General features: G+C 44.8%; 1 protein-coding gene across 1 annotated transcript in view; it reads right to left on the reverse strand.

The window, feature by feature from the left end:
- The window catches only part of MUSK (muscle associated receptor tyrosine kinase), a 192,264-nt gene that overhangs the window by 44,237 nt on the left and 124,418 nt on the right, over positions 1-23,609 (reverse strand). The window contains exon 8 of the mRNA XM_086962104.1: positions 703-851. Coding sequence (XP_086818230.1) covers positions 703-851 — 149 coding nt within the window. The remainder of the gene's footprint in view (positions 1-702; positions 852-23,609) is intronic.

Raw genomic sequence — 23,609 nt, forward strand, 5'->3', positions numbered from 1 at the left:
TGGGAAGGGAAACAGGAACGCCTTGAACCCCCCAGTCCAAAACAAACTATACAAAGGGGAACACGCTACAAACCGGGGCGGAACAGAAGGCAGGGAAAAGGGACACTAACGAACTAAGGAAGGAGGAAAGGGAAAAAACAGGGATTCAGGAGCCCACGACTCGAACTCCAGAAAGGGATCCACAATTCTCACGAGCCCGTGAGAATAGTCAAAGATGCTCCAACAAGCACAGGAACCAGGGAACAGCAACCAGGAACCCAGATATTAACAATAACAAGCACTGACAATAAGGTAGGACTAACCTATATCCAAAACTGGTAGATCATGTGACTATAGTTCATGGTCACTGAAAGAGGACTAACCCAGGTTCCTAACAGTCGGTCGGACTCTCCCGATCCGAGTGGGTTAGAAACCATTTTCAAACCTATTTGGTCGGGAAGCTTCCCAACCCGCATCAGAATCGGGCCCTCTATGTGGAAATTAAATATCGTTGCACAAATCCACTCCCACTTCCCCTTGCACAATTGCCCACTATGTATAACTGATCATGCAGAAATCCCTCCACATCGCGACATTTGCAAATTTACTATACATTTTCAGGAGCAGCAAAGCAAACTGAAACTCTCACAGATTTGGAGGCATAATATGGAAAACATTTGGAAATGACCAACATGCGCAATTGGTGTAACTGTGGAAACATACCTAGGAGCTTCACAATGTTGGGGTGGTCAAACTCCGCCATTAAAGCTGCCTCCCTTTGAAAGTCGGCCTGCATGTCTGGTGAAGCTTCCTCTTTGAGCATTTTCACAGCCACCATGGTGGATGGTTCATACGGATGCAGACCAGGAGCCCTGTAAGCATATGGGAAATAAATGGAGAAAGATGCCTTATTAACCTTGATTTTTCAGCTTTGCCAAACAAAGCAGGGTGACGTTCGAATGTTTCTTTTTTGCTGCGTTCGGAGACAGACCAGACAACCAAAGTGGCGACAGGTTGAATGTGCACAGAGGTCAGAAAGGGCTCAGTGTATTATTAAGGATTCGGTGGCACCAATATTCTAGCTAATGTACAGAAAAATCACATATCGTTCGTCCTCTATGATGAATCTGCACAACATTTTCCAGGGGAAATATATATCCACCCAAGTATGATTTTAGAAAATGATGTGAAGACGATAGCCTAACGATATTTGAGCCCCTCCCCTCCAGACTCAGCCAGGAGCACTCAGGCCAGGGTATTATGCTGAAGGGGACCCTTGGAGCTCGGCCCCCCCCGCACCGTGTGGGCTGCGGGGGCCTATGTTACGCCACTGTGTGAGAATCTGCAAAAACACAGCTCAAAAAATGATTGAACGTACTTTTAAAAACGTTGGCACCAGGAAAAAGAATACTAAAGGGAATACTGGTTTATTAGGATTTTTTTTTATCTAACAGAAAGTCCATTCCCAGATTGTTTGTCCCATGTGTGCGCATGCGTAGTGACAGATTCGTTCATATACAAATGGTAAAAAGCATTGGCAAAGCCAATAGGTCAGCTTTCAAGAGCTGAGAACTATTGGGTTAGCCAATGCTTTATCTTTTATGAAATGACAGTTATTGTGATTATAATAGGTGCTCATACTATCCCTCAAAAAGCTGAACTTACAAAAATGTCTGTAGATTCACGCCCTCTTACCCTTTCCATATGTCACTGGCCCATCGTTTCAGTATGTATAACCGTTATTTTACTGCCTTTTGATGCTGGTGATGTTACTGTCCACAGAGTCCTGCAAATTAGTACTGTCCAATCCTAGTGGTTTCGCCAACACAATGCGACCAGCTCCCCTAATAGTGGAAGCCTTTCAGAGGTGCTCAGTGGGTATGCTTGTTGCTTCCTCTCCTGGCCTGCTGCTGGGCTCGACTGTAGGAATGCGGTGATTCATAATGCAAAGGAAGCCAATTGGGAGTGATATTATTCTGCATGACCTACAAAACTCAGTCTTCAGTCAAGAAATTATATAAACAGGGAAGGAAGAAGGAACTGCTAAATTTAGATGAAGAGCAAGGATCATAGCGAATGCCCCCTGGGATGGGGAGAGGCACTATAGTTTTTTGGTGCAAACAGCGTTCCATATGGCGAGCACGCAGGGGTGATTTAGCCCATGTACAGTGATTTTCGCAGAAAAAAACCCTAGGGGGCGTGAAAAATGGAACTCATTCTCACACACTGAGCCATGGCATCTAAAGAACCCCACAAAAGCATTTTTTGGGTGCAAGGAGTGTGATGATACTGTGGGGCAGATTTACAAGCCCCTTGCGACAGATTTACGCCGCCGTTGCGTCACTTCTGTGACACAGCAGCAGCGTAAATCATGCCCCATGTTGCGCCGTATTCACCACGTGGCACATCTAGGGAGATGCGTCACGTTGTAAAACCCTGCGCCACATGAAACCGTTCCAGCGCATGGTGGGCATTCCCTCACAGGTACGCCTCATAAAAGTGACGCATTGAAATCTACAAGATTTCACTGAGTCACTTTTACAGCCATGCTGCGTCAAAACCCTGTGCCTGCTTGAAGCAGGCGTAAGGAGTGACGCAGCATGAGAGGCATAGGGCACCCCCGAGCCCTGCTGGAGCCGCGTCGCGATTGCGACGTGACTCCAGCAATGCGCCACATTTCCGCCGGGGATGCGACACGCATCTGCCCATCCGTGCGCCACGGCGCCGCATTGTAAATGTGGCACATCAGTGGTGGCGCACGGGTGGTGTTGCTTGTCGCACGTGTTCTGGCGCAACTCTGCTGATTTGTAGAGATGCACCAGAACTTGTAAATCTACCCCGGTGTGCTTCCTGTCTGTCTGCCAAGCCATCTGTACAAAAACTGAAACGGAGCATTAAATCTCACCTACAACCAACAGGGCTTCGTAAATCAAGAGCAGTCCCTGAACAGCCAGAGTAAACGCATATTTCAGATGTCTCCTACGTTTCGCTGTGTTTTCTACACTTGACCTACCAATGGTTCTCGTTAGCTGCTTCTTTTTTAAGGAGATGAGATAGTAAAAACCTTATGGCAGTTTGCACTGGACTCAGATGCACGTGTCACAGGTGTTCGTAAGCATTCCCACATATGGATGTATTCTAACTGATCACGCAATGGAGTTATTCCATATGGACCCCTTTTCCCAATCTATAATGCTATCACCTTTACATTAATGCATTCCATCTCATGGGGGAGAACACTAAAACCCCACATGTCTCTTTATTAGTTACATAAGTATGTTTGGATGAGACTCCACTCTTGTGCTCACCTGGGCAGCGAAGCAGGCCTTTCGTGTTTTTTAGTTTAAAGTTTTATTTTATCTAACTCACTTTCTCTCTGCCATGCTTCACAACATGAAGCATAATAAATTTAAACAGATCCTGGTACATGAGTTGAAAAAAAAGATGCGAGAGGGTGGACACGGTCTATAATCAAGGGGTCTGTTGTACAAAGTCATAAGTAGGTATCACTATGAGGTGAGAACGTGCAGACTGTGGCAGGGTAATGTAGGGCACAGGACGGAACAGAGTGCCCCGGGGAGGTTACTTTTTTAAAGGTTTTTTGTTTAGAGTAATTATAGTATAACCATTTTCTATATTTGGGTTTTGCAATGTTAACCATTTACCATGTAATATATGTTTTTCAATTTACTGGTGAGAAAAATAGTGTTAGGTCCTATCTAGAGGTTTCCCACACCTAATGGCTTTCGCCTAAACCTATCCACTGTTTTTCATGCACATCAATCTGTCAGTCATCAGTCATCCGTAATCATTGACTTTGCATAAATGTTCAAGACAGAAGAGATGAAGGAATCCCAAAAGGAAAAAGCTTGGGGTAAGAGACAGAAGATCCAGAAGAGTACCCATGGTGATTTTTCTTTACATGTGTTAAGTTACTATATATATTTCCACAACCCACAGCTTGTCAGTCGAATTTGATATTTAGGCCAAGAGCAAAGTAATGAGAGGACAAGGTTGAAAAAGGGGCAATCATATCAACAGTACGATGAACCATTTGGCCAACCTGACAATAAGCACATATATTTTATTTTGGATAGTCATGGCATGATTATCCAATTAGGCAACCAGGCAGGACCCTAGTGCCTGAGGACACACATGCACCCCATAGGAAGACGTGTTCTACCTACTGCTAACCCAGACATACAGAACCTGAATCAGCATCACAGCCAGCAGCGTTTTTGAGACTGCCTTGGCCTCAAAATACAGGTGGCTGCAGCACCACCTAGCGACTGCCCAGTAATCTGCACAAATAAGGTCCACCACTACGATCGGAGCGTCTGGTACCAGGCACTGCGATCGTATCCGTGGACCAGCTTACTCTCTTGGTCAGCCTTGCTAGTCCTCCAACAGTAGTGACAATATTCCAATTACTAGTGGTGGCCCTTATTTGTGCCCGCACCACCAGATTGACTACATCCTTGTGACCTCAGCTGTTTGGAAGTGATTTTTGAATTCACACCTTGGAACCCTTATCCGTTTTTTTTTTTTTTTTTTGTCCTCATACATGCCACCAGAAGATATCCGCTCTAGATGGGTTCTCTCTGAGCCTTTCGCACACAAAACTTCAAATCTGCCCCTGGAGAGTGTGCGTGGCCTTCAGAATTCCCCCAGAGGTAGGCTGTCTCCTCGTCCAACTCCCAATCTCCACATTGACCGGGAGGACAGGGCCACAAACCTCTGGCATAATCATTGGACTTAAGTTATTTTTCTGACCAATCTTTTAACGCGGACCAAACCTTAGCAGCATTCTCTCCTCCACACATCCTATCTGATTGACTAATCATCATGATGTTCTTTAGACAGTCGGCAAACTTTTGGGGGGCCCTCGACTTCCACTCTCTACATATTTCTCTCCTAGCGATGACAATCACATAGAAGAGAAACTGCATGGCATAATTATTCAACGAGTACTCCTGGGGTAAACCAAAAAAGATCATTCTAGTGCTACAGGAAATTGGTGTTAATAGCACCTCCTCCAAAAAACCGCAAACCTGCCTCCAGTAGTTGGTAATTTCTGGGCACTCCATAAACATGTGTAGATCGTCAGCAGCACAAGAGTTACATCTCGGGCAGTTATAGCTTCCAGCAGATATCTTGGTTAGTTTGGCAGGAGTCCAGTAAACCCTATACGCTGTATATAAATGATTCCTTCTGAGGTTGGCTGGTTTGATTATCTTTTGGGACATGGTGAATGCATCAGACCAGACCTTCTTTATCTCTTCCGGGCTCACATTTAAGGTGTTACCCCAGAGAGATGTTATTTCCAGTTCCAGACTATCTTTCGCAGCCACCAGCGTATTATACCAAAAGGCTACCTCCCTCCTCCAGCCACTCCCTCTACTGATGCAATCGAGAATCAGGGTGCCCTCCTCCTTCCCCCAATTCTGTCTTCCCCACCATGATGACAATTGGTAGTACTTGAATCTTGTGAGGGACCCCCCAGTTAGATCTGCTAGAGATTACCAGTCTAAAAGCTGAGTGTTCACACAAAGATCCCCCCATTTTTCCAAGCCTGCTTCTTTCAATGGTTGTGCCAACCGATCCAACAAGCAGGCCGGAGTGCCTGGAGAATCCCAAATTGGGGCTTGTAAGTTGTAATAGGGGATTCCCAACACCCCCCGTATGTACTGCCAGATTTTGAGCGCAGTCTGTAAAGTCTTCAAGCGGACCTTTTTGTAGAATTTTTGGTCCCCGAACTTATAGAGAAAAAATTCAAAACCTTGTGGCTGGTCCGCTAACATTGCCTGAAAAAGACGACCCTGCGAGGTGGAGTCAAGCTTATTGGCCAGAATTCTAAAATTTTTAAACTGGAAGGTGTAACAATAAAAAAACAGGTCTGGTAATGCCAAGCCTCCCAACTTCAACCCCCTTCTAAGTTTCCTCTAAGCTATCCTAGGAGATTTTGTGGCCCAAATAAATGATCCAATCTTCCCTTGGAGGCTAGCAATATCTTTGGGATTGAATGATAAGGGTATGTTGTTAAACAAGAAAGTTATTTTGGGTAGGATGGTCATTTTAACTAAATTCACTCTTCCATAGATTTTCAGAGCTAGACCCCCCATCTAGATAGTAATTTACTTACTTCCTTAACCACTGTCAACCAGCTGGTTTTAGACGTATCTGCTAATTTCTGCGTTAGATGTATTCCCAGATATCTTATTTTTTGTTAAGCATCCTGTACTGGGACTACACTATTCCAACTCATTATGTCAGTTTTTTCCTTGTTGATTTTATAACCAGATACTCTACCAAAGTCATCGGCTATTTTAAATAATATGGGAATAGCCTCTGTAGGGTTGACAGTGTATAGCAGGAGATCATCTGCATATAATGCGGTTTTTTATTCTAACTCTCCCATTTTAAAAGGTAAAATAGCAGGGTCTGATCTCAAGGAGCATACGAAGGGCTCAATATACATATCGAACAAAAGAGGGGAGAGGGAACAGCCCTGCCTCGTGCCTCTGGAGATGTAAAACCAGTCTGTCAGGCCCCCATTAATTAGGACTTTAGCCCTGGGGCTCTTGTATAAAGTCTTGACTCCCTCAATAAAAATATGTGGGAACCCAAACCTTTTCATAGTCTCCCAGAGGAAAACCCAATTAACCTGATCAAATGCTTTTGCAGCATCGATAGCTACTATAGTAAGTGGCAGTCCTCTCTCCTATGCTACACCAATTGCCCCTATGACTTGGAATGTAAGCTCATTGAGTTGTCGGCCAGGTATAAATCCCCTCTGATCTGAATGGATGATTGTCTTAACAACTTTTGATAGTCTGGTTGCTAATATTCCAGAAAATATCTTCAGATCCGAGTTTAGGAGGGAGATCGGTCTGTACGACTCAATCTTTTGGGGATCTTTATTTGGTTTTACTATTAAAACGATAGTAGCCTCCGACCATGAGAGTGGAATATCGCTTCCCTGTAGGAGAATTCTATTGAAGAGTGACTTAAGCGCGGGTAGTGTTTCCTCCAGATTATCCGCATACACCTCTGTTGGCAGACCATCAGGGCCAGCTGCTTTACTTCGGCTCATCTTCTTCACCTGTGTCCTTATCTCCCCCTCAGTGATCTGACTGGCTAACAAGATCTTTTCCGATTCGCACAGATGTGGCAAATCCCTCAGGCCGAACCAAGCCTCAACATCTTCTATTCCAAGGGAGCTATCTTCCTGATATAGCTCTCTTATAAAGCCCCTTCCTTCCTCCCTGATCTCTTCTTCCTCGGTTATCAGAGCCGCTGAATCTCGCTGGATTAATGAATCAATATTGTTCCTCCTTCTCTCAGTCCTCGATTTCCAGGCCAGAAGAGCACTGCACTTCTCCCCATACTCAAAATTCTTCAGTCTGCTAACCTCCCACCTATCTTTAATTACTTTATCGTTTCTAGCTTTAAATGCTGCTTGAAGTTCTACGAGTTCTTTCTCTAACCTCGGGATGTTATCCCTGTCTAAGAGTTCAGCTCGTTGTAATTGTAATTCTTTTTTTTTTATGTCCTCGAGATCTTCGATATCTCTTTTCTTTATGTATCTCCTCTTATAAATCATCTGTAAGCTCAATATACCTCTAAGATAAGCCTTAAAAGAATCCCAGACTGATTGCTCAGTAGCTGTACCTATATTAAAGTGGAAAAACTCATTGATACTTTCTTTAATCTTAAACTTGATTTGATCATCTAATAGGAGTGTTCTATCCAACGTCCATCTTAGTTCTATGGGCCTGATCTTAATGTTTATTACTAATTCCAGCACTGAGTGATCAGAGAGACCAACTGGAATGTGGGAGACGGACACTATGTCTGGCATTAATGTACGATCCACTAAAAAATAATCTAATCTTGTATATTGTTTATATTTTTTGCTGTAGAAGGAATATTCCCTTACCGCACCATATTTAATTCTCCAAACATCCTGTAGATTAAAATCTTTCATAATGTTCCTAAGAGCTAGGAGTTCTTCGGAACACAGTATTTCACTCTAGAGGTGCGGTCTAGTTGAGTATCAAACACCAGATAAAAATCTCCGCCTAATATTAGCGGTGCGGTGTGTTGTAATAGAATACCCCCTAGTTTCAGGAGAAAACTGGGATTATCTTCATTAGGACCATAATACACTGCACACGTAAATAGAGCACTACCTATAGAGAGAACTGCCACCAGCCATCTACCAGATTGATCAGTGTCCCATTTATGCACCTTAATCTCCTTTTTTGATCTGATAATAATGGCCACCCCCCTAGAAATACCCTTCTGCCTGGAGCATAGTACCTCCTGAACCCAACCTAGTTTACAAAAAACGTGTTCACAAAGTTTAGCCTCTTAATGAGTTTCCTGTAGTAGGTAAACAAGAGCTTCTGAATTCTTTAAATATTCACAGACCCTAGCTTGTTTTCTCCTACCACCTATACCATTAAGGTTCCCGGAGAGAAATGTATTACCAGTTACTCTACTAACAGCCATAGTCATATCTAGGCCTAAACCATGGATCACCCACCTTCCAGAGCACTAACCAACGTACCAATTTTGCAATATATGAGGAAATGTTTTCATTTTCACCCCTCCTTGACCCCTCCCTAGCCCCCAACCCAGGGAATCCCCCCATCTAAATAGGCGCTGGTTTCGCCTCTAGGGAACCCAGTGCTTAATTTGTAAAATATGAAGTGCAGGTGCTCACCTTTTTGTGGGAGGCCACACCCACTTCCCTAGTCTCCACCCACTTCCTTCACTGGCTTCACCCACATCCTCAACTGGCTTGGCTGAAAGCCACATGTAATACCCGATTTGAATTCCTACTTTAGTAATCTAAATTCAGTCACTACTGGCAAGAAAGTAGTTCAGGGTGGACTAAAGTAATCAGTGAACTGGACAAAACTATTTCCAACACGGCACCAAAGCTCTGGAACTATGGAACAAGATGAGGAAACTGTTCAGCACAGCACTTGGACTTGATTGCGGCGCAAGGAGAAGCAGTTCTAAAGGTGTATATGTAGAGCTGAAACAGGATGTTCTTTCATCTTGGATGGAAAACTGAAGAAAGGTTGTAGACCTTTCTGGAAGGTTCAAGATGTTTCTAGAATATTTTGGAACAAAGATTAAACCAAGGTAAAAAAAACTTTCTGGATGGTGTTTAAAAATGATTTTACATTATAAATGTCATAGCTGCCAAGGTTTCAGATTGCTATGTGTGGCATTTTCATAATTTCAGTGTAAATATGAGTGACATTTTCACAAATATGAGTGACACTTTCTCGCAAGCAATGAAGATAAGGGAAACATATAAATATCAGAAATTACACCCGTTAAAGAACAGCTGCTAATGTTTGAGATTGCTTATGCGTGACAATTTCATTGATTCAGTGGATTTCTGAGACATTCAGTGACTAAATGTGTGACACTTAAAGTGACACTTTCTTGCAACCAAAATCCCGCAATGAAGACCATGGAAACAGTCAAATATCAGAAAACACACACTCATTTGTACAACATGGAAGTAACACTCTGCAGCAAGTGCTTTTAAAGCTGTTTTTTAATTTCTAAATAATCAGCATCCTCCACCCCAACCTCACCTCCAGCTGAGGCTGAACCGCAAGTATCAAAGGGAACTCTGTGACAAAAGCAGTAACCCGCTCAGCAAACCACATACAATACAGTTCTGTAATATACTGGTAGACTTTCTTTATAGCAAGCATATTAACCCTCTACACTGGTGAGAGTGAAAATAGCCAGTAGAGAATAGTATGACCTCTATCCAGCGGGAACTTTAATCACCTTACTTATCTGTGACTTTCACTTAGCAAGTCTCTTAGTGTTGCAAAAATAAAACCAGATGCTTCCTACTGTCAAGCAAGGATATTAAACCGTTCGAACTAATAAATCAGCATAACAACTGCTAGTTTAAATTAGACAAAACTCCTGCCTTAGATGGCCCAGTATTTACGGCACAGACAACTTGAGTGTGCCATTTGCAAGGAGCTATGCTATCCTAGAGCCCCCTCGCAACAAACATTTTAAATGACAGGAGTAAAAATTATATTAAAATGTGACTTACTACGTCTCTTGATAGAAGGATCCACCGAGGGAAGCTGCTGTGGCGCCTTGGAGATTGCTTGCCTGTCTCTTCTTCAGAGTCAGAGCGTGCAGTGCTCCACTACCTCAACCTGTGCACCTGCTCACACGGTGAGACTCATCCTGTTAGTGGTGAGTGCGGGGCAGAAGTTGGGCTCTCTCTGGACAGGGCACAGCAAAAGCACATGGCGAGGTCAAGAGGAGGTGAGCAGAGTTGAACTGTTCTCGAACACCATCCATCTTCTTGCTTTTCTCGGCAGCAGGGCACGCAGCAGAACAGCAAGTAATTCCTTGGCGCCTTGGGGCCTGGCTGACGGGCAGGAAAAACAGCCTGGGCCAACCGGAACCGGGTCCTCCCCAACCAACAGTGTGTTCATGTGGACCCTAATGCGACCCGATACTGAAAGCAGGTTTGACCCTAGTTTAAACAGCTACTTTTTAAACTCAGTCATTAATTTGGAATAGGAAGATAGCCGGTGGCGGTGCCTCTGCAGAAAGGAGTTAGAGACAAGTGTCTCCTCTCGCCCCACGAGTCCAATCACGTGACGACGGCACCCTATCCTTAAGCCCACTCTCCTCTTTAGTTCAAATCCTTTGCTTGGTCATGCCTTGTCACTTCTGGATGCCTGGTGTGAGTTGGGCGTGAATACATTGATCTGGAAATCTGCTCCGGGTTATTACTCAGCTGAGGTGCGCATGCTGTCAGCAGGGAGGTGGATCTAGTGAACTATAGGCTTGTTATTCGTTTCCTCCACACTATATGCCATATGAGACTCAGTAGGAAATAGCTTAAAAATCACCTATTTCGCTCATAAGTGCCTCAGTGACCTGTAGCTGCTTCAGCGCCGGGACACTTTTAGTCACGCGCTTGAAAAATACCTTAATTCGAACTTTAATTCTGCTGAGATTGAGCTAGGAACGGACCTGTCTGATTGGGTGTTTGCATTTCCACCTTTCTGCAGCTACATTGTTTTTCTTGGGCTGAACTCGTGCCTGCTCTCTATCTGAGGGCGCTGAAGGGAATAGATGAAGGGGGAGGGGAGTTGAAGTGCCGAGAAGCTGAAAAGCATGTGGTTTGAGAAGGGCTCTGCCACCTGTGCCCTGACTGCGTGCCTCTCGATCTCCTCCTCCGGGCAAGGCACAGATCCGACGACCGACAACTTCCTTCCTGTTAACTGTTCCAGGACGTGAGGTGACCAGGTCACATGCCCCCCACGGAGCCACAGCCATTAACGCAACGACCTGCTCAGGCCAGGTCCCGGCCCCTTCCGGGGTCTCGGTATTGGGCAGTGACTCCGTGACTCACAGGCGCGAATTTCAACGCAGGCGGCAAACCCCAGGGCGCATTCAATTGCAACATTGTTGTAGCACTCGGTTCACCCAGTCCTGAGCAGGACATTTAACTGTTTGTGAGCTGCCTGCTTGCAACTTAAGTCTGCGAGGAGCACAGCAGCTGCAGAGCCGGAGCACACACAGGTGTCAGAGGCTCCGGCGCGAGCGCTAGCATCTTGGCATAGCGCTTAGGCAGTTTCAACGCAGTCAGCAGAGTACAGTCACAGTACTGTACATTTTAAAAAAGAACAATGTGTGACACTTGCAGCAGATGCATAGACCCGGCCCTGATAATTAAGTGCCGGTGCTAAGCACCGGAAAGCACCGGCACAAATTAAGCACTGAGGGAACCCTGTACAAGCGACACTGCGGCTTCATCTGTTTAACATTAGTGGATTCTTATTTTTGCACTCCCCTATTTATTTATTTTTAATTTTATTATTATTTTTTTATATTTTTCCTTCTTTCAGGGGTTTTTCCTTTTTTTTTTTAAATCCCTTTTTTATCTTATCCTATCCTCACCAAAATTCAAGTGAAACATTTTCTACGTGTTGAGATTTTTATAGAGACTTATATGTGCTATTCATATACTTTACATTTTATTGACCCCTCACCAATCACCATTCCGTCTACACCTATCCACCTAAGTAATTCAAACACCACATAGCTGTTTAGTTACTTTCTCATCTGGATCAAAAGGTCATCAACTTCCTCTGGGTGGCACAATTATACATTTTATTGTTCCACATGACCTTCAAGAGGGCAGGAAACTTCATCTGTGCCTGTGCACCCAGAGACCTAAGTTCTGGCATTCTGGACAGGGGCGTAAAAACAGGGCCCGCAGCCCCCGCAGTGCGGGGGGGCCCGAGCTGCAGGGGGGCCCGAGCTGCAGGGGGCCCTCTCATCACATCCTCAAGCACAAGAGCTCGGATTAGATCCGGAGAGGAGTGGGGGCCCCTCCGTGTACGTGTCCTTTCGTTAAGCCACTGCCTATGAGTTTATGAAAGGGAACAAACCCTCCGTGTGACGGTGTGACAAGAAAGAACATGAAACCCATTAAAGACTCGCCGTTTTTATCCCTCACCTTCCAGCGGTTAGCAGGCACAATGTGACGACATATGAAAGGGTGGGGCGAAGGCTTGAAACAGAAAGCTGAAGACTTTGCGCCGGCGCACTGAGTACGGTTCTGGCGCAAATTATTCTTGAATCACTGTACACGCACCAGCTCTCATATTCCGAAATTTATATCTGTACAAACATTTCAGCAGACTATGAATCTGCTTTTAATCACACATTACGAAGTTAAGCCATTTCTGCAATGTTTGTGTACAAGCCTTGGTGCAGGAGACTGACAGCTGATGAGAGAGGTGAGAAAGAGAAAGGAGCAAGAAAAGTTATTGAAAGGAAAATGTGGCAATAAGAGAATCTTTAAACGTTATTTACGTTCATGATTTGTGTAGCTCACGCTACCTTAGATTGATGCAAATATGTTGAGGAAGAAAGTCTTAGAGGAAAACAGAGCAGTGTGTGATTTGAGCAATGGTTGAAATTTGGATTCATGAGAGGAAGAAAGATGGAATTTTGAGCAAATTAACTAGAGAGATGTTAGCATGGCATATGTAGCAGGGTGGCACATATTTTTGCTTGTAGTGGAAGGGATATTGCTTCCATTCCCAGATTTCACACTTTACCCCTAGTGTGACCCTGGGCAAGCTTTCACTTGTGCCTGATTCTTTGTAAGCTTCTCACTGTGTGGCAGTTTCTTTTAGACCTCAAATAAGGAAGGTTAACAATTTTACCCTCAAGTACCAAGGGAAATCTATGCACCTACATTTAACACATGTTTAGCAGTATGTTATTAGGAAATCATTCTGCTGTTGAAAAACAAGTTTGTCAGAGGTAAAATTCATACATATAAGTATTGTGCATGGTCGGAGCAGCACAATTAATATATTTGTTTGGAGAGAGCTTATAATCACTTTTTGCTTTCGTTTGTAGTGCGAACGATTACAAAGTTTGCATTTTTTTAAAGCCAAGTTCGCAACCTTTGCCCTCTGACTGTATTAGTGGCAGGTCCCTAGGTATTTTAGTTTTCATTTATTTACCTGCATATCAGTTTTAAGAACACGCAACGTGCATGGCTACAGATATGCAGCACTGAAGTGCTGTTAACATTCCAATATATTTCAGTTTTTTAACAGTCAGTGTTTAAGTTAAGGGTTGAGCTCTTGGTTTCCATTTCAATGCTTCCACAGTTGAGATTCAACTGATAAAACAGTCCTGTGGGTTCATCTGTTCACTTGAGTGTGTATCACAGAGTCGATTTATCATCACACTAGACTGCACCGTTCCAGAACTTGCAAATTTTTCATAGTAACACCATGACCTTGATACTTATTATGTGGAGTACTGTAGAACACGTTTCTGTTTGCCCAGTCTTTATCTGCAACTACAGTTAAGGCACCTTATGGTAAGTAATATCAACAGCACCCAAAAAACTGAGCAACGGATTCATAAAGATAAACCTGAAGTCTAAGTTAGATCTAAATGATATCTTTAAACAAGAAGTCTAAACTTACCTTTGTGAATCGGCCCTAGATTAAGCAGGTAATCTTTCAAATTACCTCTGAAAAGATGTTGTGTGCCTTTGCCTATTTTTCAAACTCCTCCATGTTTTATTTACAATGGGGCTGATGATTTTAATTCTCATGCATTCCTTCAGTTTTCATATTATACTTTTTTTTAATTGATGTTTTCAGCTTTATCTCAGAGTTATATTTTATTAATTACCTCATGTGGCTGTTTACCTATTATCACAAAATGTTAATAAAGCTAAACAGCAATTTACAGGTGGACCTTCTGGCATTTGTTAACCCAGATCCATGCCTGCTCTATGAAGCCGCAGAGGAGACACCAAATTTCAATTTTCTACATGAAGGTTCCTGCAGCTCTGGGGCAGTCAGGCTTTCTTGGCAAAACTGTAGATATGCCCGTAAAACTTATTTTTATTAAAGAAATTGTGCTGGGAAATTCGCCATTAACCCCATTTTCTTTTTAAAGGAAAATCTTTGGGGGAGACCCCCCACCTTTATTACTTTTCTTCTCACTCAGAAAAATTTATGAGTTTATCTTGCACCCCACTGCTTTCAGACTTCACCAGCCGCCACTGCCCACAAGGTAACACATTTTATAGACAAACAAATCATTTGAAGGCAGCCAACAACCAGGCCTATTACCGTCCGCTCCTCTTACAAATACAGCCACGAGGACTCCCGTTTTACCCCCCACTTCCCCATTGGACCCGATTCACAGAACTAACTTAAGACAAAATCCTAAACTTACTACTTTTGGTATTCACAGAAGTTAGGATTTTGTCTTAAGTTTGTCTTAAGACAGACTTAAGACAGACTTAAGACAAAATCCTAACTTAAGTCTGTCTTAAGTTTGTCTTAAGACAAACTTAAGACAAAATCCTAACTTCTGTGAATACTAAAAGTAGTAAGTTTAGGATTTTGTCTTAAGTTAGTTCTGTGAATCGGGCCCATAGTGTTTGTTTCCTGGATCTCACTTAACCATTCAGGGCCCTCCATGCCAGATGTTCTCCAGATCTCATTGACTGTAGAAAGCACCTAGAAAGTTCAAAGGTGAAACTGCGGTTATTTGTCATGGCTCTGGATGAGTGGGCTGCAGCTTCAGGCAGGGTTGCCGTTGCTACATATTTCACGCTGATCCTGGACAAGGTGCAGTGGGCACCGGGGCACAGAGCCCCCTGAGTCCTGATAATTTCTGTATGTATACCCCAACAACAGTCACATAGGGCATGGCCGCCCGCGCTGTGGGGCATTTGATGGCTGCCGCCCGTTGTGAATTTTATATTGCTGAACCCGGCCGAGGGTGACTGCAGTGGACCTCGTTGGAGTTGTCCGTTACACTCACGGTAAGGTTCATTCAGCGGCCGCAAGGAAGACAGTACTCACAGCAGGGACAGTCAGCTGTTTGTGTAATTTGTGTTGGGCAGCGCGGCAGAAAGATATTATGTAAATGCATATTGTTGGGTCCCATAGCTTGAGGCGTGCGTTTTGGAAAACTTTGTATTTTGAAGTCCGTTAGAGTGAGCTTATCGACACTCTGTGGAGCAATGGAAATTGTGTCAGTGAGTGCGCTTTGTCGAAAAACGGAAAGCTGTATTTCTCCTGGTTTGTATCATTACGGCTTAATTGGTGAAGTAGAGACCTGTTTGCAAAGATTTATTGTGGTGCGCTTTGCGGCTACTATAAAGCAGCTGTTCACTTCTCCGCGTGCTAGAGTGTTTTCGCAATATCATTTTTTCGCCGCTTTCCTGCACAAGATGTTGCTGTTTTGCGAACATGTCTTTGTAAAAAAAGCTTTATGTGTCTAACCCTTCTGCTCATCGAGCCAAACACAGTGTTGTACAAATCACGATAAATAAGTGGTAACAACTTTAAACTATGTATGTTTGAAAGAATTAATGTATATAATATAAACTTTACTTGTACACACCGCTAAATAGACATAATATGCTGTTGAACTTGAAAGGCCTTCACGAAAGTGCATTGTAGCTTATGTATAGCACAGGATATCTGTCACCCTCAGCCTGTGTCCCAGCCCGGGCCCCTAGTAATTGTTGTTGTCGCCTGACAACACTAGAACTCTCCTTCAACACATGCTCTGAGTCCGGGACTCGGAGAGGCTGAGCAGCTGGTGTTTAGGACAGATCCGCCTCTCACATTAGCAGAACAGTGCCACTACAACCCGTTCTGCATAGAGATCTCCTCACCGCCAGCGTTGTGACTGGGGACAGACTGACTTGGCTACTGTACAGCAGCAGACACAAGGTATTATTAAATTAAGGCTACCACAGTAATGTTACACTGATGAGGGGTCAAATATACCTGTTGAAAGCATTTGACTGTACCAATGATACATTGCATATTCCCAAAGCTACGATCCATTTGCCAGGGCACTAGGTTAGTTCCCATAGATTTCTGGTGATTTGCAGCAGGTTTAAGATTTTCTTGAAGTTTCTTGGTGCTCAAATGGGTGTCATTTCTGATATTTATATATGTTTCCCTCGTCTTTACTGCTTGATTTTGCTTGCAAAAAAGTGTCACTCATAGTGGTTGAAATGTCACTCATAATTACACTGATTTTATGAAAAGGTCACACATAGCAATCTGAAACCCTGGCAGCTATGTATGAGCAGCAACAGACAGCAGCTCAGAGACAAGACAGGGCCAGCATACCAGTGAGGCCCCAAGGAGCCAACCTTCCCCTCAAGCTTCCTGTGTAGCTCTACTAGGACATGACATCTCCTGCACCGCACCTGCCAATTGTATCAAACAACCTGACTGGGCCCAGCCCTAAGTCAGATTGTCTGAATCAGAGCTGCATGGCGCCACAGAATAATCACATAAAGATGCATTGTAGCACGGTGAGACTGCAAGGGGCGCCTTAACTCCGCTGGGAGCCCCAAGCCTGTGGGAGCATTGCTCACAGGGCACAAGGCAGGGCACTGCCACCTGCCACACACAGTGCCTTCCATAGTGCTTCACAGTGACAGCTGAAATATCTGCAGAAATGCGTGACAATGCATTTCAGTGCGGTGATGCGGAGCACCACGCTGAAATGCTTTAGCATCACACCTGATGCGTGATATTTGGCAGGACTGAACATTGCCAATTTTCCTCGCTTCCTCCATAGCTCGTAGCATCCTTGCTACACTACTGTGTCTGGAGTCAGGGCCTCGCTTCAGGTGGGTGGTTGTGTTGAGGTCTGTGTGCACCACAGACGATGCAAGGGTGGGCTAGAATACCGCTAGCAGCCCAGGCAGGATTTGGCTGGGCACCAGTTCCAGAACTTTTATAATATCTTTAGTCATTCTTCAAGCAAACCAGGAGCTGTGGTTGAGACTCTTAAGGGTTAGGAGAGGGAGGGTTATTGATAAATTGAAGGGGCATTTTCAAAACACCATAATCCGCAACGAAGCGCCCCTGGAAGCTCTGATTCGGACATTTAGCTGGAAAGGGTAGTGCTCATGAGTGTAGCACAGGATTATCACAATAAACATCGATTTCCAGTCAGATGTTACTCTACTTCTTTATTAAACGTGAGAGTAAAAAACACACAGCTAGCCTCTAGTCCATATGGTAACAGAGTTGGGACCCAACAAAGCTCAAGCATAGCTTCTAGAAATGTGATATTCGGCGCTGCATCACCTATAAAGGCCAATATAAAAATGTGGTCTTTGGTGGATGAGTTAGGTACTTGTTCTCATCTGCCTGGAAGGTGCCACCCCAGCAGATTCCAAGTGGTCCAGCGTACCTGTACTTACATTGAAGGGGTGTATGAATAAAAGTGCTAGTTTTACCAGGTGCAGTTCTACCCCCAGGGCAGCCACATGTGGGTACACTGTTTAACCTGCTGATAGATGGTTGAAACTGTCAGAGCCAACAATCGGGAATTCACATGCATATTATACATTAGTTTCCGTTCCTGGGCCACTAACTCGTAATGTCTTTTAGCCCTGGCCAGTCCCTCGCAATTGCCTTTACTTAAAAGAAATGAAAGAAGGTGAGCTAAGATAGTGAAGTGGAAAGGCAGAGTCTGAAACCAATACCACCCCCACCACTCCCACACACAGTTAGAAATTTAGCTTTTTAGGGTCGAGCCTGGGCAGCGCATGCGCTGCTCTGTGAGGCATGCTGTAGAGTATGGAGTTGAAGCTCCGCCCATATTTTTCATTGGCTTTAGTCAATGTCCTTCGGAAATGCAGGCTTCTGATTCATTAATAGGCTTGTTAGTCCCTCCTTAGTACTGCCTTGTCCTAATGTGTAACCTCTCACGAGGACTGGCCCTTTAACTTCTGTTGTTATGCAGTATGTCTTATTTAGTCTGCAAGCACTATTTTCATCAATGAGTTTCTCCTACTGCAGGCACAACATGATTTCCTGCAACATTCAGTGCGCCATGCGTGCTTTCACTTTCGAAGCAGCCCGGACAATGGCGGCTGCTTCTTTGAGATGAAATAGGTCTTGCATTTACAAGAGTTTCAGCTAATGGCATTGCAAATGACAATGCCTTTTATTTATGTATTAATTATCAAAACAGATAAATAAAAGTAATTGTCATTTACAATGCCAATAGCTTAAACTCTTGCAAATGGAAGACCATTTGCATTGCAAATGCTTGTTTTAAGTTTGGGTCATGGCACCAGTAGTCTCATGCAAAAGTGCCGACTGTCAATTAACTAGATTTACGCACACTCAGCACATCACTGACACCTAGCACCATGTTGTCAGAAAAGCGCTCATCCAGCGCCTTTCAAACAAACCCTTAAACACAAAGCAGCAAAGCAATTCTTTGTACTGTGGAACAACTTCTGCTTCCTCAGGGCCACTTAACTCAGGCTAGACCCTTCGCAGCAAGGGGTTCGTTTAGTTATCACTCTCAAGACTTAGAACTTACCCTTATCCCAGCTAAACAACCTATTCTTATGAAGCAGAAGCTTCCCCAGCCCTCATAAGGTGTCTGTGCTGGGTGCAGAGCCCCAGGGGAGATGGGCAGTGTCTGTGTTGCCTGCAGAGCCCCAGGGGAGGTGGGCAGTGTCTGTGCTGGGTGCAGAGCCCAAGGGAGGTGGGCAGTGTCTGTGTTGCCTGCAGAGCCCCAGGGGAGGTGGGCAGTGTCTGTGTTGCCTTCAGAGCCCGAGGGGAGGTGGGCAGTGTCCGTGCTGGGTGCAGAGCCCAAGGGGAGGTGGGCAGTGTCTGTGTTGCCTGCAGAGCCCCAGGGGAGGTGGGCAGTGTCTGTGTTGCCTGCAGAGCCCCAGGGGAGATGGTCAGTGTCTGTGCTGGGTGCAGAGCCCCAGGGGAGGTGGGCAGTGTCTGTGGTGCTTGCAGAGCCCCAGGTGAGGTGGGCAGTGTCTGTGTTGCCTGCAGAGCCCCAGGGGAGATGGGCGGATCACTATACTAAGCACAGATTTTTAGCGTAGGTGTTTTTAGCCACGTCCGTAATTACATCGAACACACACTTTGGAGAGACTCCCCATATTTTTCATCCCACTTAAAGCCCCAGAACCAACACCATGTCACTGTCACCTCATGGCCTGGCACTGTGCATCATGCATGACTCATGACAACTTTCCAGATTGCCTATGTGCAGTGGCATGGTGAACTCTCCCCCACCGAATCCCGCCCCTTGCTTTAGGAACTACGGCAAAGTCCTTGATGGACCTCTTCTGTCTGCAACTCTGCAGACAAAGGCGCAGCTGATAATTAATATGAAAAGGTGGGCAAGTGAGTAGGTGAAGGGATGGGTGGATGGCTGGATGGATTAGTGAATGGATGAATGAAAGGTTGAATAGATGGATAATGAGAGAGGATGGATGGATGAGTGAGTGGGAGGATGGATGAGAGAAAACGTAAATAGATGGATGTTTGGGTGAAAGGGTAGATGGATGGGTAAAAGGGTGGATAGATGAGTGAAAGGATGGATAGATGAGTGAAATGATGGATGGATGAGTGAAAGGGTGGATTATGAGCGAGTGGGTGGATGGATGAGTGAAATTATGGATTGATGAATTGATAAGTAAAAGGGTGAATGGATGGATGGATGAGTGAAAGGGTGGATGTAAGGATGGGTGAGTGAAAGGCAGGGTAGATGGACAAAAGGATGGATAGATGAGTGAAGGAGTGAAAGGATGGATGGATGAGTGATTGGGTCAATGGAAGGATTCATGAGTGGATGAGTAGATGGATGGGTGGGTGGATGGGTGGAAGGAAGGATGGCTAAGTGAAAGGTTCGATGGAGAGAGAAAGGGAGGATGGATGGACGACTGAAAGGGTGAATGGGTGGAAAGATGAGGGACTGGGTGGATGTGTGAGTAAGTGAAAGGGTGGCTGGACGGGTGAAAGGGTAAATGGCTGGATGGATGAGTGAATGGATGGATGGGTGGAAGAGTGGATGGATGAGTGTACAGATGAATAGGGTGGATGGATGGATAATGGATGGAGGGATGGATGAGTTAAATGATAGCTGGAAGGATACATGATGGATAGGTTTGCAAATGGTTGAATATGTTTGGATATGGATGGGCTTACTTATATACTATTGCACAACGTCCTCTGATGTTTCTGTAAAATTTACCTTTTGTCCCGAAGTTATGTCCTGAATTTTGACCTCCTGTTCTGAATTTTGACCTCCTGTTCTGAATTTTGACCCGTGGTAGGGCAAAGTAGTAGGTGGTGGGCTGGGCCGCCGGGGAGGGGGGGGGCCCTCCATGTGATTTGCAGGGGGGGGCCCTCAAGTTTTGTTACGCCACTGATTCTGGAGCCTAATTCCCACTGCCTCTGAGCCGTCCGACCACCTATGTCAGATCAAATTTGATAAGGTTTGGCCCGATGATGGAGGGTAGCTTGTGAAAGGCACCTACTTAAGATCAATTCTTTAATACTATAGGTTTGAAAGTTGACAAGAATTTTTCTAAGCGCCTTACGATCAGGGTGTAACCTAAAGGGGTCCCTATGCACCCTCTGAATCTCTGCTTCAAGATCAATATCCAGACGATCTTTCAGGACCCCTTCTTGTAAGCGATTACACACAAACCCCTTTATGTCCTCTACTTCCTCTCCCTCAGGAATTTTCAGGATTCTAAGGTTATTTCTGCGAGTTTGGATTTCCAACCTTTCCATGTCCATCGTGAGAGAGCGATTTTGTGCTTTTAAAGTTTCAATATCCTTGGAATTATCCCGCGTGGACTCTGATAGAGTAGAGACCTTACTCTCTCGAGAGAGCTAGTTCGGGTAGATATATCGTCTAATTTGGACTCCAAGAGATCAAATCTATCATGGAGGCTTTTTTGATTAGACTCCGAGACCTCAAATTTACACAATAGATCCTCCCGTAGGGACTTAAATAGAGAGCCGATTTTGTCCCCTTCAAACTGAAGGCTGGCAGCACCAATTACCTGCTCAGGGACAGCATTGACTTGAGAAGTCGACTGGACCTGTGTCTGTGTCAGAGTAAGAGCCTGAGCCTGAGCTTGAACCACTTACGGAGACTGCATTAGAATTTTCCTAGGGTCAGCCAGGACCGGGGTAAAGATAGAATTTGGGGACTGTACTACACCTGGAGTCCCATGTACCACGAATAATGCGACGTCAACCTCAGTGGGATCAGCTGGTGCTGGTGCAATGCCGACTGAAGCACCAGACAGTCCAGCTTCCAGATTCGGCGAACCTTCCTCCTCCTGGATTAATCCAAGAGGTGCATACCGGTTTCCTGTCTTCTGAGACAATGAGTCAAGATCTTGATTTAGTAACTCAGCCTCCGTTGCCGCTCCCCCTTTCGAACACTTCTGCTGCTCCATAGGCTTGAAGTAAGTCTTAAGTGAGGGGGTATTCTTGTGAAACTGCAACTGTTGCGTCTGCTTAGTGCTCCCCCCTTCTTGGTCCCCCACTTTTTCTTCTTTTTGTAGGGAGTTGACTGGGTTGGCCCCCTTTTTCCACTCTATCTACAAAGTCCAGAACCCCCTTTGATTTCAGATCCTGTTTGGACCTCAATTGGTATCTGTTTCTGCACTTCGGCCCCTCCGCTTCAATCACACTTGGTAAACTGCCCACCACCGGGATAACTGACACAGCTGACCCCACGGACTGCTCAAGTTTATCAGTGGCACCCTCCCCCTCACTTAACAAAATAATCTACCGGTTTGGAAGGGCTGCTGCTGCCTGCAACTCAAACTCCATGCAGCCTCCCCCTCTTGGAGCCTCCTTACCGGCGTTCGACGTGAAGTGGGGTGTAACCAAAGAAAATCGCACCCAACAGACAGGTCCCCTGAACTGTGTATGCAGAAGCGCAGTCCGAGCGCGAGACAACAGATTCCACCGTTGAATTCCGACAGGGCGGGCCGCCTCGACCTTATTCGCTGTAGCCGTGATCAGCATAGAGCCATCCTGCCGGCAGATTGAACCAGCGTACACTCCATTCGGGATTCCCATGCGGTTCAGGGTCCTAGCGCCCCTGAGCGCTTTAGCGTGTTACTAGACTGAAAAAGAAAGAACAGAGACGTCTGATGCTACGGCATCGTACACCCCTCAGAAATTATCCCATAATCTCTCACCGCTTCTATACGGTGAGGACCACCGTAGAAAAAAACACTATTTTTGCTGCTATTGCCGCTGACAGTGCCGCTGGTCTCGGAGCTCCGCGACCTGCGTTAGCCTGCCGCCGCCATGTTCCCTCCAAGCCTTATCCGGTTTTCTTCACTTTACTCCACCTCCTTGCCAGCCGGGCTAGAAGTACAACCGGCTGAGAGATAGCAGATCTTCATTACTTGCCTAAAGCCCTGAGGACGTTTAGGGTTATACACAAAGACGAAACACGTGTTGGCTGGGCAATCTCTCAAGAATAAAAGAAGAACAAAATGCAAATGTTAAACGTTTATTGTGTGGCTTAAATGTATATATGTTCTGTATAACTTTTGTTGTACCCTAATAGACAGAGTACTTACTCTGCTTTAAATCTTTAAAACGTGTGCACAGGTTTGTTCTCACAGTTACAAGACCTCTGGTCTTTATCTAGGGGTTCAGGGTTAACCCCTTCCTGTATGCACCGTCCCACTACATAAGATAAAGTGATGAGCGTTTCACTCGGGGCAGGAGCCACCTTCCTACCTACCCTCCCAAACCTTGCTTTTGTTAGAAACTGCACTATGCAAGGCAGACATTTGGTATATCTTTCAGTTTACTGAGTTAGAAAAGTTTCATTATGCCTTTCAGCTTTGGAGAAGGTGTAGATGCACTCCTGTTAAGGGCAGCAATTAATTCGTTTTCAGGGTGGAAAAGGGAGGGAAAGCCCTACAGTAGTGAGAGTGTTGGAATACAGTCAGTCAGTCAAATTTGCTTTATTCGAGATAAAAACTCATAAAAGCATACAGCATAAAAAACAGATGAATTAATTACTAAAAATATTTACAAGTCACAAATTCATTATATATATTAATACAATTAAAAAAAAATTATGAAAAAGCATACTGACTACAGTTTAAAAGACCTGTTAAAATTGACAATCATTATGTTTGAATGCCCCCGACTACACAGTTTAAACATTTTGTACTTTTTCTAGAGAGACAGACGTATTAAAAAAAAGACAAATCAGTCACATCG

This window comes from Lissotriton vulgaris, chromosome 3_1 (genome assembly GCF_964263255.1).
Source record: "Lissotriton vulgaris chromosome 3_1, aLisVul1.2, whole genome shotgun sequence".
In the NCBI taxonomy this organism is placed as follows: domain Eukaryota; kingdom Metazoa; phylum Chordata; class Amphibia; order Caudata; family Salamandridae; genus Lissotriton; species Lissotriton vulgaris.